The sequence below is a fragment of the Sylvia atricapilla genome, chromosome 3 (assembly GCF_009819655.1).
Source record: "Sylvia atricapilla isolate bSylAtr1 chromosome 3, bSylAtr1.pri, whole genome shotgun sequence".
Classification (NCBI taxonomy): Eukaryota; Metazoa; Chordata; class Aves; order Passeriformes; family Sylviidae; genus Sylvia; species Sylvia atricapilla.
The window spans coordinates 85,573,964-85,592,650 of NC_089142.1; the positions used below are offsets into that span (position 1 = coordinate 85,573,964).

Genomic DNA, 18,687 nt, shown 5'->3' on the forward strand with positions numbered 1-18,687 from the left:
TTAAAAAAAAAAAAAAAAAAAAAAAAAAAAAAAAAAAAAAAAAAACCACCAGAATGTAAAATAGGTAGACCAGCACATAAAAGAGCAAAGCACATGGCTTGGAGCAGAGCTTCTAGGTAGTCTGTTAATATAAGTAGTAGAAGTAAATATAAATAGTTGCCCCAGAAACAGCACTGGCTTATGCTGGATGAATACCAATAGTAGTAGCACTGTGGTTCTAATATCACTTCAGGGGCTCACTAGCACTGGCACCTGTGCAAAATAAGGCTTCCGTTTGCCCTGGCCACATGCTGGAATAACATTGCTTGTCCTCCTGGCTGTGATACATCATCCCAGTACCTTATTCAGGCCTGCAAAAGGTCTCCTCCAGATCCCACATAAGGGTAAACAGAACCCCAAGACTGACTGTTGTGTTCAGAGCATCGTTCTCCAAAACTAACCAAAACATACAAACAACACCTTCAGAATTTTTATTTCTGAATAGTTTTATTTATTTTATTTTCTTGGAAATTATAAAGCAACTCTCTCCAGGAGAGCAAGGGAAAAAACCCAACCCTGAAATATTTCCAAGTAATTTTGTTCCATATAAACACAAAGCAAAGTTACATATTTCTTTCACACGCATGTTCAAAAACATTTTAAGTAAAACATCCTTCACACATAACATGTGCATTAGTCTCAGAACTGAGCACATAATCAGATTGGCCTCACCTACCCTACCTAATCTTATTTTCCTGTTTTCTTTTTAAATTGTGTATTTCTATGCAGGAAACATCTCTTTTTCTGCACAGCATTATGCATATTCAAATTAGCATGGATGGCCTTGGAATTAAATCACTAGGTAGCTACTCTGACAAAGCTGTACACATAAGTTGTTACACTGCCATTTTTACAGTGAACTTCACTGGATACCAGGCAAAACTCTTCAAAAGGAATAAAAAGGATTGCTAGAGGGGAAAAGGAATATGATACACAGCACTCTCTCAACTACAATCCTGTATGATTCCTATGCAAAACACTTCAAAAGACAAGTAATTTACAGATCTTGCTCTCCAAATTGATATCAAAGTTCCTACCACTTTCAATCATGGCAAAATAAATCACTGTAAGACATCAATGCTACTGGATATGGACATGGTCAATCTCAATATTTCCATTTTTCATTCACATACTTTTGGAAAGAGAAAGGACAAAGATGAAAGAACGGTAAAAACTGCAGACTGTTGAAGCAGGTGGGTCAGCAGAGTGCTTCACCAGCCATCAACAAGAAACAGCAACTGCGAGAGCAGAGCTTCATTCCAACCCACTGCATAATCTCACTGTGGTTTAGAATTTGGGGATTATATGGTCAATGAACACACCTCACTAGTTGGCCAAGGCTGCATTAACACCCAGCAAAACCTTATTTGATTCATCAAAAGAGCATATTGTCTGTGTCTGACTTTGTGAGCTAGTTTTTAAATTTCACTATTTCATGCACAATGAACACCATGGTAAATCTAAGAACTAAAAAGGTTCAGAGGCAAAGGGCTCACCTAGAAGGGAAAGCTTCCACACGCACAAAAGGAAATGTCAAGCACACAAAAGTCAGCTGCAACCCTTAGCACACTGCGGGGCCAGGAGGTACAGCTACTACTCTGCCTTCATTTTTAAGTGTATAACCAATGCTGATGGGTTTCTCACCTCTGCATAAACATGCATCCCAAAGAGAATCAACAGCACTTCTCCCTTACACTGCAACAATGCAGCTGACTCAAAAGACAGGGAATATGCTCTGTATTTAAATACACTTGAAGCACTCAGGCTTGGCTTGTTGCAGTCTGTGTGTTACAGGGTGAAATGGGTGTGGAAAAGGGATGTGAAATAAAAAAAAATCACAGAAGTTGACAGAACATCTGCACATGAACAATACAGAGAAAGCACTTAAGATTTTAACGCTTAGGAGGTTTAACCAAAGCCCTGAAGAACACTAGATTTTCATTTTTAGCCCACTTGAAATCTTGCAAATGAGCAAGCGATGCTGGCAGCAGTCACTCTGTCATTTGGCTCCTGAAAATAGTGCAATGGACTTTGCCTGAGAGCCCTGGCCGCAAGAACACTACTGCAAGAACCAGTTTGCAAAGCACCTACAGAGAAAGGCCCAATGGCAGGTGTTCTCACACAGTGTCAAAGACACAAGGGGCAATCTGGCTGGGCCTCAAGGCCCCATCCTGGCACATTCTGTGTGCTGTGGGCAATGTTGGATCTGCTGGTTTAGCTGAGATGGGCAGCCTGCTTTTAGCCCTGCACTGCCACTTGAACAGCAAGCTCTAGTAAATGTGCTGAAAAGAAAAAGCACTGGCCCAGCAGGAGGAAGTCTCTGATTCCCATCCAGGAAAGGCTTAAGTCATGTCACTGAACTCACACACTGACAGTGTGGATGTCTTCAGCTAAGGTAGTCAAGCTGAACTCACCTTACAGGCACACAAAGGAAAACCAGACATTTCTAAAAATGCCATTCATTCAACCTGCTTTATACTTCTACGTCAAGGCCAGAAGGACAGTGACCTAAGAATGATTATTTCTCTCCAGCTGCAAGTGTGGCCCAAAGAAACAAGTTTAGATGCAGACACTAAAACTGAGTGAGAAGGTACCACCCAAAATGCTTTCCTTGTACCTGAGCAGCTGAACAGCAGAGCTGTCCTGTACTTCTTTGTGATCAGCAGTTTCACCTTAAATCTGTGTCATATAGGACATTTCAGTGACCATCTAAGCATTCTCCAGCCAACAACAGTCCAATTGAAGTGGAATAAAAGCTAGCAGCTCTCACAAAATTCTCTGAATGATTACTGCACCTTTTTCTTGCAGAGTAACTAAATCTCAAACACACTTCTGAAAGGCAAATATTACTATTCTTTTTTACAGCTGAGAAAACAGGGACATTGCAGCTTGGCTAATGGTGACTCAGGGGGAATTGAAATAGAGATTTCCTGGTATGCTCTTCTACTACTGACTAGGCTTAAAATAGTGAGAATTTACCCCCCAGGAGAGACCTTTAAAACTGTGATGGACAATTTTAACTCCATTGTCCATAAAAGCCTATGGTCACGCATTCTTATTAGACATTGAGGAATTTTATGTTTGGATTCAACTTCTATAAAGAGGAAGAGAAATACAGTTAGGAAAAAAGAATTAAGGCCAGGCCTGTACAGAAACAAAAATACTATGCCTGAAGCTCATTCTTTTAAAAGATAAACCTGCAATTGTAAAGATAAATGGTAGGTTTGGTAAATTTCCCTCAACCATCCCAAGGGGTTACAGGTATAAAGCCAGTTTAAGTGGCTGTTCATTCTTGATTCATGTTCATTCTAGCTCTTTTGAGAGAGAGACATACTGAATCAAGTTAAAGACCGAGTTGATCAACTGAGGATTGTGCAGAACAAAAAAAATGCCATCAGTCAGCTGAGCCATAAAAGCAAGCAGCAAAATAGATTCTGTTTCAGACTAAGTTGTCAAGATAACAACCTTGAATATGAAAGCTCAGCCAGCCTGAAGTTGCCGCACTCAATCCAATGACAGCAAAGGAAAAGTTTGCATTGCCAGTACAGGCTCACACCATCAGTAAAAGCTGTTTCGTTCTCTCCAGAAAACCACATCAACTTCCCTGAACAGATGATACAGTAATCAGCTAGGGAGTAAGCTCAGCTAGTCTTGTTTCTAACAAGGAAGAATTGGTGGAGAACATGAATGTCTTGGCTGCAGAAGACACAGAATTGTGGCGTTTAAAATCCTGAGAAACACGTACAAGACAGAGTCCTGTATCTTTAGGTCAACATATTTTGGTTTATTCAAGGAATGTCTCAGCAGAATTTCACAAGGGAAATTCTGTCCTGGCTGCCCAAAGGAACCCAAGTGTGCTGCTTTATCTTCAAAGACAGTCTTCTCAAAGTAAAAAATCAGTACTTTCTGACAACCAGGAATTACAGCAGTCATGACAAAAGGCCAGCACAGATGATTGAGGAACTCCTGACTGATCTCAAACACAAACAGAAAGGTACACAGCAGTGGAAGTGAGGATGGGCTGGCCAGCAGAGATATAGAGACACAGTTCAAGTAGGCAGAAACAATTAGGAAAGCAAAAGCTCAGCTGGAGCTGAAACTGGTAAGAAATAAGAAGGACTTCTTAAAGTACACTGGAAGCAAAAGGAAGGATAAAGAAAATACTATTTACTGTTCAACAATGCAAGCAATATGGTAACAAAGGATGCTTTTTATACTGTCAGGCTCACATACACAACACCTTTTTCACCTGTTTCCACTGATAAGCTCTGCTTTAAGGCCTGCCAGGTCCTCGAGCCTTCTAGCAGCATGCAGGAATAAAGCACTGCCTACAGCAGAGGAAGACTGAGTTAGTGAGAACTTAGGCCCATTGAAACCAACAGGCTGAACATGAAGGCACTGAGGGAGCTGGCTAATAGCAGTGTACGACCACGCTACAGCATCTTTGCTACGTCATCATCATCATCAACATCAGTGATGCCTCTCCAGCTAAAACACCCTGAACTTAGGACTCTCTTGCTGCCCACAAGAGTCAATGAGCAGGCAGCCAGCACACTGAGGGAAATTATTATTCCTCTTTATTCAGCAGTCATGGCATAGTGTTTGGAAGATGGCATCCATTTTTGTGCTCCCCTTACAAGGGCACTGCAGCAATTACAGGGGAAGGTCACAGAGCTGGTTTGGGGCTGTGGCACAGGGCGAGTAAGGAGAGCTCAGGCAGCAGGGTTTCTCCACACTTGAGAAAAGGCTAAAAAGAGATCTCATTGTATATAATCCCTTAATAACAAGGTTAGAGAAGGCAGTCAGACTCTTCTCAGAGATGAACAATGACAGAACAACAGGCAGTGAACACTAGCTGTAACATGGGCAATTCCAGGTAGATGCAAATATATTCTTTTTCTTACTGTGAGAGTTGCCAAATATGGGAAAATGTTGCCCAGAGATTGGCATCACCATCCTTGTAGATAGTCAAAACTCAGATGGAAAAAGCCCTTAGCAAACTGCTCTACCTGGCTGAGATCTGAGCAGGAGGCTGAAGTAGAAGTGCCACAAGGCTCCTTTAAACCAAACTATTCAATGGTTCTGTAACTTAGAAAATCTCCTCACAGCTACTTTTTACTGGCACATTCCTCATTAATCTGCCAAAGCAAGCCATGCCACCATCAAACGTAAAAGCCAATCTTCAGTCTCATGAATCAGGATGGAGTACAGAAGCCAGCAAAGAGGGGAGCTACACATCAAACCTCTCATAGAAATTTTATGCAGGTCCCTCACACATCGGGACCAGCCCTGTGTTGGAATCATCACAGTACTCTACTAGTTCCTTTCAAGTGTCTGTTGCACACTATCAGGACTAAATAAAAAGAATGTTCCTTTTCACATCTTCTTCATCTTTTTCTTGCAGCGCTGGTTGAAGACAGGTGAGGATCCCATCAGGCTGTCAGCAGAATGAGAACCGTAGCTGCTCTCAGAGCCATTGGGGCTTTGTGGCATCCCAGCTTCACTCATGCCTGACATTGGTTCCTCAAAGACATCACTGCCTAGGACCCCGTGGCCATGTACATTAGCCTCCTCATTTTCCTGTGGCTCCATTTTCACCTGTGCCAAGTTCCACAGTGGGGAAGCATTCACCTCAGCCCCTAGAGAAGGAAAAAGCACACAGTAGTAAGTGAGTAAAAAGATAAATCACAAACAGCGTGCAGATACAAAGGGCAGCAGCAAAGGTAAACGTGGAGCAAAAGGAAAGCCACAGGTTAACTACGCTGGGGGAAAACAAACAAAACACACCAAGCACTGTGATCAATAAAAAATATCTGTTGACTTATATTTAATTGCCCAGCAATTGCCAGTCCAAAAAATATGATGGTATCCTTTCACTGTTAGCCTCCATGTGATCTTCTCCATGAGAAACAACTTCCTACCACTCTCCAGAAGGAGTGTCCCAGCAGCAACGAGTACATCAACAGCATGTGGACTAGACCCTGCAGAAGCAGGATTTCAAGAAGTCCAGAAGTCATTGTGAGGTCCTTGCAACCATCAGACATCCTGGGCTTCTGCAGGGGAGGTGAAGTGAGCAGGCAGAGGAGTAGGTAGATGAACAGTCCCAAATACCACTTTCAGCACTGAAATGCAGGGACATCAAAGCTGCAGTCAGCCACCTGCATTCCTGCTTCCTTCGACTCAACACCCACAGGTCTCATCCTACCCTTCAGCAGAACGGAAAGAAGTCATTTGGCTCAACCTCACAGATGCCCTGCTGAGAAATAGCTCCCCTTGCCTCACTTTTTTATAAAACATTTCTGGACTAGTATGCAATCTGAGCAACAAATGAGGATTTTCTGTACAAGATTACCAAACCATATTCCTTGAAAACGGCAAATGTTTTCTCCCCAGGAGAAGTAATTACAGATTGCATTATTTCTGTTTAAGTTTAAAGTGAGACAAAAATCCTATTAAAAATACACTAATTGGTCTCCTTGCTGAGATGGGCATAAACAGACCAGAACTGAATAAACTGTAAAATCTTCTCTCTCTTGTGTGGGGTTTAAGTTCATGTGGAAAACTTAAAAAAAAAAAAAAAAAAAAAAAAAAAAAAAAAAAAAACAACAACAAAAAAAAAACCCCACAACTACCATTTTTAGTAAGTTCACCAAACTTCATGTCTCAAAGGGCATGGCTACAGTTTGAAAGTACAACCAAAGCTCTTGTACTGAGCCAAACCTATAACCATTCCCGGTTATCAATATACTAGTAACAATAGGCCATTATTAGTAGAAATTACAAAGAGAACAAATGTTCCAACACCTATCTGCGCCAAGAATTCTCCTTTATGAAGAAGTCAGGACTCTTTTCCAGATTAGCTTCGCCAAAATCAAGGTTTATGAGACCTTTTGGATAACACAGCCTACATTAGCTCAGCTGCCTTAATGGAAGTCCTTCCTATGTTAATCTAAGTAAATGCATCCCTGTGAACAGCAACAGACACATCATTAAAATGCTGTTGGTTCCAGAGTTACAGCTCCAGTCTACATAATAACCAAAGGTGCTCACTAAACTAAACTGTGTCTTTCCTTCATCAATTGCTCTTCGTCGCTCAGCCTTATTCCTTTCAGGTCTGTCACCTGTCACTGAGAGTGTCACTAATGACTAAAAGTACTTAAGCATCAACACAGGATGTTTCATCTTCAAAGCACTTTAACTTCAAAGTACTTCACAAATAAGCTAATCTTCATGTTATCCTGAGAGGCGGAGGAACAAGGAACAATTTTGCCTCCATTTCTCCAACTGCAATGAAAGTAAGCAGCCAGCTCACAACTGCAATGTCAGACATCCACAAAAACACAGGAAGAACATGGAAGGCTGTAATGAGAGTTTTGCCCTCAGACACTGAAGCCTCACTGCCCTCCCTGAAGGCTTCACACCTGCATTTCAAGATGACAATGTTCTAATTGCAGCAGCTTTTTCTTGTTCCTTAGGATATTACAACTCTCCAGCCTGCCTGGGTCTAGACTGGAACTTCTCACAGATGAGATTTCCAAAGGCTCTTGTGAAGTGAAGAGGGATTTTCAGGGAAGAACAGAGCACTTGTATTCTTAATTAGAAAACATCAATTCTATATCAGAGAAGCAAGAGGCATTTAATATACAGCTAGTGTGCTAACCTCTGGGTCTCAAGTGGTAAGTGCTAATACAAAGCCTTCCAGATGAATCACTCACAACCCTGGATGGGCCAGAGGAAGCTGCTGTTCCTTCTCCCACAAAACTGCAAACACTTCACATTTCAGAGGTGATATGGAAAACAGTACGAGCTTTCAGAAAAATATTCGATGGATTTATGTTTTTTAAAACTCATGACAGTACAAGAAACTAATGGACTCAGAGGTATACTCTAACCTAACTATATATGCTACTATATATACTCTATATATGCTACTTAGCTTAGGGTTAATAGGAGGACAAGCCTCATTGTTTTTTAACCAGATTTTAAAGTGAAACAGTTATTACTTCAGGGACTTCCAGAGTTCAGATGGTTCTATGCAAAATCAAAACTGCCTCTTTTTCATTCCAGGATGTTCAGCTTCATGTAACAGTGAAAAGAACGAAACTTTTGTGTAGGTACAGAGCAGGCATGGCCATAGCAGATTCTCCCATGCATGCCACCAGTGTGCTTCAATGCCATCAAGGGACGGCACTCTGAGGAAAAGAGCAGAGTCTCCATAACTCCACTAATTCACTCACCATTTGGCTTTCCATGGCCTCAGCCAGGTACAGCAGGCTTTGGGGTAGAGACACTAGGAGGGATTCCCAGAAGCCCATTTCACGTAAGTCACTGCCAAGCTTTTATAAAACAGTGATTGCCATTACCAGGGTAACTTCTGAATATGGAGGACAGCACCAAGTACCACTCGTATTTCCAGAATTCATTCAGTGCCTGAACTATGTAAGGAACATGGCTTTCAAGTTTGCAGGAATATGAATCTCTGGACACAAATCCAAACCTAACCAGGGGAAACAAGATGACATGGAACTGCTGAATGACTGTTTCCAGGAGAAGAAAGAAACCCCTACCTGAAGTCTGTGGAGAAGCTTCTACTTCCAAGTTGGCAGAGAAGCGCTCACTTTGAGCTCCAAGAACTCCAACAGGCAAAGACTGGTCACCAGAAGCCAGATCTCCTTCCAGCTCTTCACTTATGGGGAAAGTAATATCACTAACAGGTTCCTCCTTAATCTTCACAGGTTTTGTGTCTTCTGCTGCCTTTTCAGGGTTGACAATCTTCTCGTATTCTTCAGAGAGCTGCTTGCTAACCTGTCAAAGATCAGGTGAAAAAGAGGCCAGAGAGGTGAAAGTGACTTCAGAGGATCTGATGGCAATTACATTGCAGTGCACTCTGTTCCCTGAACATTATTAACATCTGACCCGAATGAACAAGTAAACAACTTACCAGCTGCACAAGAGATATTCTCCCCTTTAAGTGCACCTTCTGTGCTCTTACAAGGGACTTTAATAAGAGGTTTAATCCACTAACATCTGACTGATAAATATGAGCACCTTCATTTTATAAACAGAGATGATGAGGCTCAGAATTTAAACAGAGCATAAAACAAAAGCAGTGTCTCACTGGTTTTACCTACAAGACTTTCCCCATCCTCCAATAACAAATTCATCTGAGCATTAAAAACCAAGCACCTCAGATCTTCAACAGCCCTGTAGTCACCACTGGGCAAAGCCTGAGCATATTCCATCAGATTTACAGTAAAAAACACCAAAGTTTTCTCCAGTTAGAAAAGTGAAACAAATACAGGAATGAGATTTAGAACTACCCTGTACTTCCAGAAACTTAACAACAGTAAACAATTAAATTTAAACATTTCAGATTTCATCTGCTTCTAGCAAATACTTGTTTATACCACTAAAACCCAACAGTCAGTGATCTGTGCTCAGGGAAATTGCAAGACTTTTAAACAGCAGAAACAAGGAGGAAAAAGAATAGCAAAGCCTATTTCCCCCTTCTATATATACTTCCAAATAAAAGGGCTACTGTGGACCTCAGTCCTGCATAAAGAACAATGATTGTTAAGACAATGATCAGCTGCAGGGTGAAAGTGAACTGTAGCAGCAGAATGATGCAGAAAACCCAGATTCCAAAAGGGCACAACATCTGAACAAAAATGAACCGAACTGGTATTTTGAGCAGGCATGTTTCTAACAAAGACAACTCTGTAAGTTGTTATTTTTATATAAGAAGAAGGTAGCACCTGTGTGACAACTCAGATCAGCAAAATGCTACCCTACACTCCTAAAGCTTAAGGAAGTCAGTCCTTGCTTAAGTGAACACAAACCACTCTACAGCCTAGAAATTTATGTCTGCTTACATGCTTTCCAAAATGTTAACCAGCCAAATATGCCACTAAAGGAGAAAATTCAGTTCAACAGTAAGTTCTGATTTTATCTCTACTTGATAATTTTGACTGGGTAATTCAAGAACAGGGGAAGTCTACTTAAATTCAGGCACGCCATCAGTAGAGCATCCTTAGTCTCACTAGGAAGACAAATAAGGGGCTCTGTCTTTCAGTCAAAAAGTTGCTGTTCTCTTTCCCTCGATGACTCCTCTCCACACCCAGGAGGTTTTCCAGTCAGACTTCCCCCAGTTAAGACTCAGAACTTGCCCCAGGAATAAGCAACCCTGCTGGGGGTACATTTCTTGGTGCTGCCAGGTCCCTGACTCCCTTCTCACCTGAAGCATGTAGCTGTGATAATCCTTAATGCGGTGCTGCCAGAACTTCTGCAGCGAGAGCACGCTGCCAATGCCCACTTCGTGGAAGACCTGCTCCATGACGTCGGGGAAAGGGGTGTGCCCGAGCCGAGCCTCCCTGTCCACGGCGAAGCGCAGCAGCTTGGTGAACTTGAGGCAGTACTCGTGCGCGATGTCCGTCAGCGTCTCCAGGACGCTCTCGTTGGCACACTCGAAGCCCGTGTGCGCCAGGATGGTGGCCATCGACTGGTACAGGAGCTGCCGGCAGGAGGACCAGCTCAGCTCTGTCACTGGCTCCCCCTTCCCTCTAAAAAACAGGAAAGACAAAACCAGAAAATTCAGAAATCTGAAAGACTGTATCAGTCGAAGAGATGCTGTCAATAATAAGGTGATGCACAAAGGGAAAGCAGGGGCTTTGGGTTCTCCACACCTTCTCAGTTACCTATCTACCTAGTAAGTGTTTATCTGCTTTTCCTTCTTCCCCTCCCACTCCAAATCAGCACTTCCAAGTTCCATTTTCCCTTCTAATGCCACAAGATTCTTTGGGTGATTCATGAATGTGGGAGGCAAATCTTCTGAACCCTTACTCATCTTCCTTCCCACCCAAGAGCTTTTCTGCTGGAGATGTGAATTAAATGGGTCCTTGACACAAACAAAAAAAGGCATTTTAAACAACATGAATACAAATAACTTTCCCTCTCAGTTAATCACATTGCTCTTCCTTATTATCTCTGACATCACAGGCCTAATAGTCAGACACAAAGGCTTCTGGGATAGACAAGACTGGAATTTCTAAAGCAAAAGACGTATTAAAAAAGCAAGAAATGGGACACACACACATTTCATAGAGGTACACTGTAGCCAAAAAGACTGTTTCTCTGCCCTCGTTTCCATCAGTCAGTCACTAATCATGACACTGAAAGAAGTATGCCCATACACACATAAGATGTGAACACCAGGCCCTGGGAGGAGGCCTGGAAAAGCTTGGCCATAAAGCACCATTCCCTTGGTCTTGGGTTTAAGACCTCTCTCCTCTGTTGCCAAGTATTGTTACAATTCAGGATGGCTCATGTAAGGACACATAGAACTTCGGTTCTTTGGAGGGCTTATAGCAAAGTTTATTGAAAGACAGATTATTTTTATACACTGTTTCAGTAAAATGAATAGGATTGGTCCTTTAGAGTACCACCTCTTTGTAAACATCTCTACCAGTAAACAAGTTGGAAAAACACCAGGTGTCAGGAGGACCGTATCTACAAGATTGTTTTGGTTTCCTCCTTACGATTTCCCAGGCCAGACTGAGAGAGTTCTGTACTTGGCTTTCCCACAGGCTTCAAGGCACTGCCTGAAGCCTAAGAATCCATGCTCTGACCACTGCCAGTTCCCACAGCTAAGCAGGAAGGAGTGACTACACAGGGTGGAGGAGATGAAGAACAACTGATATCAAACATCATTCACTTATAGTCAGCCAACCAAAAATTTCATCAACGTGAGTTAACAAACAGATATTCCCCAGAGGAGTTAAGGCAAGGCATCCGGTAGGGAAACATGTACCTACTACATTTCTCGACTTACAATTAAGTGCATGTACTCTATTTGCCCAATATCAGTAACATGGACTTCAAATGCTGATGTCAAAAATCAAATTCCATTACTGCTAAGTATGATAGCCATACACTTTTTTACACTCCATCCAGCACCAGGGGCAGAATTAAGCTAACAATTTCACTCTTCATTTGTTTCTGATCAATTTCTCCCAACATCTTCCACATGGCACCTGGAGATTCTCCTCGCTGTTAACCTTAGATAACCTGCAAATCACACACATTCTTTCCAGCAGAAGGACCCGTTTTAACAGCACACAGACAGTACTGATGACTTGAGAAAATTCTCACTACTCTGTAACCATTCATGAGGTACCCTTCAGCCTCACTGAGAAGCTGGGCCACAGAGCCTTAGCTTCCCCTGATGCTCAGGGCTGACACAGAAAACACAGCAATAAAAAAATGAAGAGGAGGGAAAAGGAAGGTGAAATTTAGAGCTATCAGGATGAAAATTATTCATTTTTAAGAACACCAGCGCAACACTTTCTGATTATTTAAATAAAGGGGGAATCACACTATATTAAGAGTGGCATATGATCACATTTCTAAGTAGATATTAAGAACAGTATGTGAGTCTCGGGTCATGGATTCATCTCAGTTATTAATTGATGGAAAATTACTAGCATCCCAATTTCCACTCCATTATGTAACTACTTTGCAAAGAAGACAGCAGGCACCTGACAAGATGAATTAAAAGATCATCAGTTTCTTTATAAACCAAGTGTCACCCATATTATTTTTACATCTCCCTCACTCTCCCCTCCACCTCAGCAGCAGAATTCTGAAATTCACAAACAGTCATATGTCTCACACAACACCAGGACCAAGAGTTTACAACAGAAATAAACAACCATCAAAGAAAACCAACTAGAAGAGAATCCTTAAAATTGATGTCTACAAAAAAGAATGTCTTTTTTTATATAAAGGACATACCTAGCTGTCCAGCAGCCAGCAGTGGTGATCATCTTATGCTATCAAAACTGAATGCCACACTACTATTAATACAGAGACATTCATTAAAAACAGTGTGGGTAAACTTAAATTACACAGATTTTGTCAATCCCAAGCAGGATACTCAGACATTTGCAAAGCAGAGTGAAATAACCATTCCCTAATGCGTATCACTGCTCAGAAGCAGCAGAGAATATTGTGCCTCTTTCAAACTCCTAGAGGAAAAGAAACTAATTGTGAGCATTAAAATGCAGCTAGGCCACTATGCTGGAAGGCATATAATCAACTTGAAATCTAATCAATTAAAGACAGAGAGGAAAGACTTTTCAGGTACTGTACTCAAATCCAAATCTCCATCTCTTGCTCTTGGTAAGGCAAATCAATTTGGTTTTGTTTTTCTTATTTTTCATATGTTTCCTTCTCTTGTTTTCCGGATTCTCATAATAAACAACAGAGAAATATGATTAAAAGCCAGAACAGAGAGCAAAAATTGAAATGTTGTTGTAGATGTTAATAGAAACCAACGAAGAAAATAATTTTTCTTCATCTCCTTTAACTTCCAGGTACCCTCTGGTAAGAATGCACACAAAGAAAAACAGTCATATAAACACATATATGCTGAAAGCAGTTATCTAATGTCAAAATGGACAAGCAAACTTCTTTTCCCTGATGTTCACAGCTAAAGATCATTTGTCTTAGATTTCATCCAGATACTCAGCACAAAAAAGCCCCCATTCAGGTATTATCATCATGCAGAATGCCACCCTCTGCAGCACTCAGTTCTTTTCCTGAAAGGCTCAGTCACACATCTACAAGTAAACACGAGAGCTTTAATCCCTGAAGTTTTGTCACCAGAGATTAACAGGGCAGGGAATTAGGCCTGTGACGTGGAAGTGATCTCCTCTACTGGATATATACGAAATGTGATTGAAATTTATCATAAATACTGGCCAACTTGCCACTCTTCAATTTTGTGTTTCTAACAGAGTGCTATATATTTTATATATGGGTCACCAACATTAGATGATGTTCCAGACAGAAATCTACCTGACAAGCTACAAATTCATTAGACCCAAAGGCCAGCCTTCTCCCACCACTACCAAAAACGTGCAGAGCTTCACAACAGAATAAACAAAAATAGTGTCCATTTATACCAACCAGACTTATTTTCTCTTTAGTCAGTTTTCAGAACTCACAAAAGGCCCACTTTCTCTGTCAGCCAGTTAAGTGGCAATGAGCCACCCCACAAAGGCAGCACAATCCCGTTCCTCCAAGCTCCTCTCCTGCAAGGCTGTTTTCCTTAGAGGGAAGGGGAGCTCATGGCTCCTTTCTCATGTAACTGTCTTCAGGGGACAGACTAAGTCAGCACAAGGATCAGCAGCTGAGGTTCAATCAACTGCAGAAATGGACCTGCAGTGCCCTGCTCCCTCCGAGGTGAGCATAAGCCAGCAGCAGATGGAGGGAGGGACAGTTTTTCCTATGAACAGGACAATTTGATGAAACATTATGCTGTGAAGTTGAATTTCTACCAAATGAGCTGCAACAAGGCTGCTTTAGAGCCATTTTCCCAAAGCAGTAAAATAAAGGAGAACATTGCAGAAACAAGACACACTAGTCAGAGAGGGCACCAAAGAACACAGCACACTAACTCACACCAGAAAGCTGTTTTCTTTCAGGAAAAAGCCTTTTTACACCTCATCCTGGGTCAGTCTCTTTTTAAACACCTCTGCTATGTCTACAGAAGGCTGCACAGGTATGAAAAGAAATTGCTCAATAGATAATGGCAAAAATAAATTGGGTCCCAGTGGCATAATCCATACCTGTCAGCTTAGAAACGGGCTAAGCCAAAGCACTTAGATCACCAGGGAAGTGTCCTCTGCCCACTTTAATTACCACTGCTCCAAATCCTTCCCTGCATTAAAACTGCTATCCCACTGACATGTACTCCTCTACTTCTGTACAGACATTTCTTCACTACAAGTCCTTCTGCCAAGAGCTGTCTTCCCATTGCAAGCTCCCAATTTTGTTTACATATTACCTTTCAATGCAATCCAATGTGGCCAGGAATGCAAATGACCAAATGACTGAGGAAGAACCCAACCAGGCATACACAAGAAGAGGCACATGAGTATATCAGGCTTCTTTTGAAGATGGATGCATGCTAATCTGAGGAAGCTGAACAGAGGAAGATGGAAAACCTAGCAGCTGTTATATGATAAGAGCCTCCTGTCAAAATGGTAGTTTCAAGTCTACAGTTCCTTACCCATTCTCTATCAATTACACTTTAAGCTTGTTTTTTATTTCTACACCAAGCAAAACCAAACATTAATCCCTTACTGCACATCCCAAGAACTGTGACATCACCAGGACCAGATGGTACTTCACCCAAGAATACCAAAGGAATGCAAGGATGAAACAGCTGAATAGCTGTGGAGAGTCACCTCCTGCTTTAAACTACCTTGGCCCATGAGGACCAGAAGACAGAAAATGTGAAAACATTTTCCTTTAATACCTTCAGAAGAGAGGGCAAAACTGCAGGACGGGAAGCATGGATATATTTTGGAGCATCGGGAAAATTCAAAGAACTAGAGAACAAGTAAATATGTTATGCTCAGAAAGAACCCAGAGAGCTTTTTTTAACTGTAAAATCTGCCTCACAAACCTACCAGAGTCCTCCAAATCTATCAACAAGCAAGTAGATCAGAGATCTCCACTCTGGAGTCCTGGTCTTCCCTGGGGGAATCTGTGCCAGAATCAACATCTTTTTTATCGTGTTTTTTTTTAACACATTTATAAACAGTCTGGAAAACTGCAGGAGAGGAATAGTGTAGTGATTATAAAACCATTGTTAGTACAGACTTTGGGGGATTATTAAAACCAAACCAACTCCCAAATTGCTGTAAATTAAGCTCTGCCTCTTCCTCATCATATGAGAAGGTAGGGGTTACACCTATGGGGCAGGGCAGAAGAAAAACAAAACCAATTCAGGGGAAAACAAACTAAAAGACATGGGGACATTGTGTCAAAGAATAAAAATGAGTAACAGGGCAACAGAAGAGTATAGGCCTACATCACCTAAACCTGTGATCAGGACTCTTATTTTCCTTTCTTTCCATATCTAAATGTACCTACACACTACTTCTCAGACCCAGGTTACTCACCAAAAGAACAGAATTAAAATATGAATTTATCCAAATGCTGCAATTCTGACAACTGTACTTCAGAAGGCAGCATAGATTCAAGCACTACCATGTTTTATCAGGGGGAAGAATGTTCTTCCTTTAATTTGATTTTACACACTCAGAAGCATCAGCAAATCATAGAACTTCATTTTTGCTACTAGAACAGCACCTATAGAACAGCTGCTATTTTTAATTCACGTGTCTCAAAACAGTTAAGAACAAACATGCAACAACAAACTCAAAACCTTCCCCCTGGAAAAGCATAAATGTGTTTGGGTTAGCAAGGCACGCAATTAAATTCTAGAATACATGGCAGCTCATTATAAAGCCACTCTGTCAGCCACAAAACATTTAATTTCCAAACTGTCTCTCCAGTTTCCACAACGTAGTCCTTACACTCCCCCACGTGGCTGACCACTAAATAACATTTCTTTACCCGGACCCCAGAAACTCGGAAGGAGCAACAAAAAGACAAAGCAGCCTTCAAAACACGGCCAGGGACATAGAAAACTGAACTTCAAGCTGAAGCCACTGAAGAGGACAGAGCAGAACACTTCTCAGTTCTACAAACCACAGGGCCACGGTGCAGGAGTCACAGGCCCTGACTACTCTCCCACAGCTGTATCTCCCTTCACCCCTCTCAGCTAATTACTGTTTGTCTTCTGAGAAGGATGATGGTGTTCCTCCAGAAACAGCACTAAAAAATCACTCTGCTGCTCAGAGAGACAGGTACTAAATGCAACATCTTTCAATAAAACGCATTTATACAACCTCAGGCCATTAAAGATCTCAGTGGCATTTAACTGATAAATTATATTCTGTTGATGCACATTAACTCATTTTAAAAGCTAAAATGTGTTCTCGCTCAAAATGTTCATTAGTGCACATAGTCTCAACGATTAATCCCTTACTTTAAATTCACATAATCTACAAAGTATCTTAAGATCTTAGAAGAAATACAAAACCTCCTTGAGAAATTAGGGCCTGTCAGAGGGAGTGGTGGCAATACTATTTAATCAAAGCAGAGGTGGCAGCAGAGGTGGAAGCAGTGCAAATATTGTTTACACTTTCTCCAGCTGGTGGAGCCAGTAGCAGAGACAAGAATTCCCTTCACTTGCACCCATTTCCAGCTCTGACTGCAAAAGCATCAAACTGGGTGGAATGTGATAGTCACTGTGCCACAGGTCCTCGGCCACTGAAATCTTACAGATACGTTATCAAATCATCTTTTCAGAACCTACAGCTGAAGAGCCAAAACCTAGTCATATATTTTCTGGATTTTCAATCACAGTAACACAACTTTAGTTGTAAGTGATCTAAATAGAAGAGCCTTCACATCCTATAACTAAAAGTGTTGAAATACCACTGCCAAAGCCATGCACATTCTTTTAGCATAGCACTAAGACGACAGAAATCAGCAACACACGTCCACGTTTTACAGACAGGAAGCAAAAGCAAGCAACGTGCATGTTATTCACACAGGAAAAATCCAAGTATTTCTTTTCTAAAGCCTGTTTTATACTTTACATACAACTACTTGACCCTTCAGCCTAAGGGAATCAACATAACTACGTACATATTCAAAAATGCTCAGCTTTCCTTCAGCCAAGAACTAACCTAAAGCAATACCAACACACCTGTAGAAATCACTCTCTGGGTCACTGTGCCTCAGCTGAAATGGCATCTTGGGGGTTTTGCTATCCAGAGGAAGGAGGTCATCAGGGAGAGGTGGGGAGGCCGGACAGGATGGCAGGGGTTCATTCTCTTCGGTTTTTATGCCCTCTGCTTGCTGCTGGTTCTGAGCCTGAGCCGCGGCGATGAGGCTGCGCAGGCGCCGGTTGTGCTGGATGAGCTGGATGGTGTGGATGGTGAGGCTGCAGGGCTCGGAGGGGATGTCCAGCATGGTGGTCGGACGGGGTTTGTTCGCAGACGGCTGGTGCAGGGGAGGATCCTGGACTTCCACAGTACGAAACTCACGCTGCAGCAGGTCAAAGGAGCTGCGGTTGGCCTGGTTGGAAGAAACCGGGATCTCGCCCCAGTATCGCAGCATTTTTACACAGGTCACCTGTCGTGCTCAGAGCCCAGAAGAAGGGTACCAAGTGCTGCGGGTACAAAGGGCCCTTGCTGCAGGGAAAAGCACTTTGGGCAGCAACAGACACTGGAGCTGGGACGGCGCTCCAACCACGTCAAGTTACGGCGGCCAAGCCGGCTGTCATTCAGTGCCTCGCTGGGCAGCGCGGGGTCCTCGGCGGCATCAGGCTGCCACTGTGGTATTATACAGATCGCACCGCGGCTTCTCCTGAGGGGAGAGGGGCAGAAACAAACAAACTCGTGAGACGGAAATTGTTTCTGTGTGTAACAAGGGCTGGTGCGGACCCACCTGGGCCTCGCTGAGGGGGCCCCGCGGCGTGGAGAAGTTCCGGGAGCAGCACTCGATTGGCCCGCCACTCGCCCTCTTTCCCCGCCCGGGCCCGCGGCTGCCCCGCACCCCAATCCCGCGGCTCGCCCGCCTACCGCTCCGCTCCGCTCCCGGCCGCCCAGCCGGAACTGCGTCCCGGTCCGCCGCCGAGAGCGGCTCCCCCGCCACCCGCGCTCCTCCGGCCCGGAGGAGGGAAGCTCCCACCGCCGCCGCAGCCGCCTCGCCCGCCATCGCCGCCGC

The 18,687-nt window shown here is 42.7% G+C and overlaps 1 protein-coding gene across 1 annotated transcript; it reads right to left on the reverse strand.

Annotated features, from left to right (window-relative positions):
* Window positions 1-467: 467 nt before the first annotated feature.
* On the reverse strand, window positions 468-18,558 carry SUPT7L (SPT7 like, STAGA complex subunit gamma). The gene is made up of 5 exons (XM_066316041.1): window positions 18,543-18,558; window positions 17,666-18,327; window positions 10,274-10,598; window positions 8,607-8,844; window positions 468-5,678 (listed from the first exon to the last, which is right to left on the reverse strand). The coding sequence occupies exons 2-5, from the start codon at window positions 18,076-18,078 to the stop codon at window positions 5,416-5,418; spliced, it is 1,239 nt and encodes a 412-aa protein (XP_066172138.1). The 5' UTR covers window positions 18,079-18,327; window positions 18,543-18,558; the 3' UTR covers window positions 468-5,415.
* Window positions 18,559-18,687: the final 129 nt, after the last annotated feature.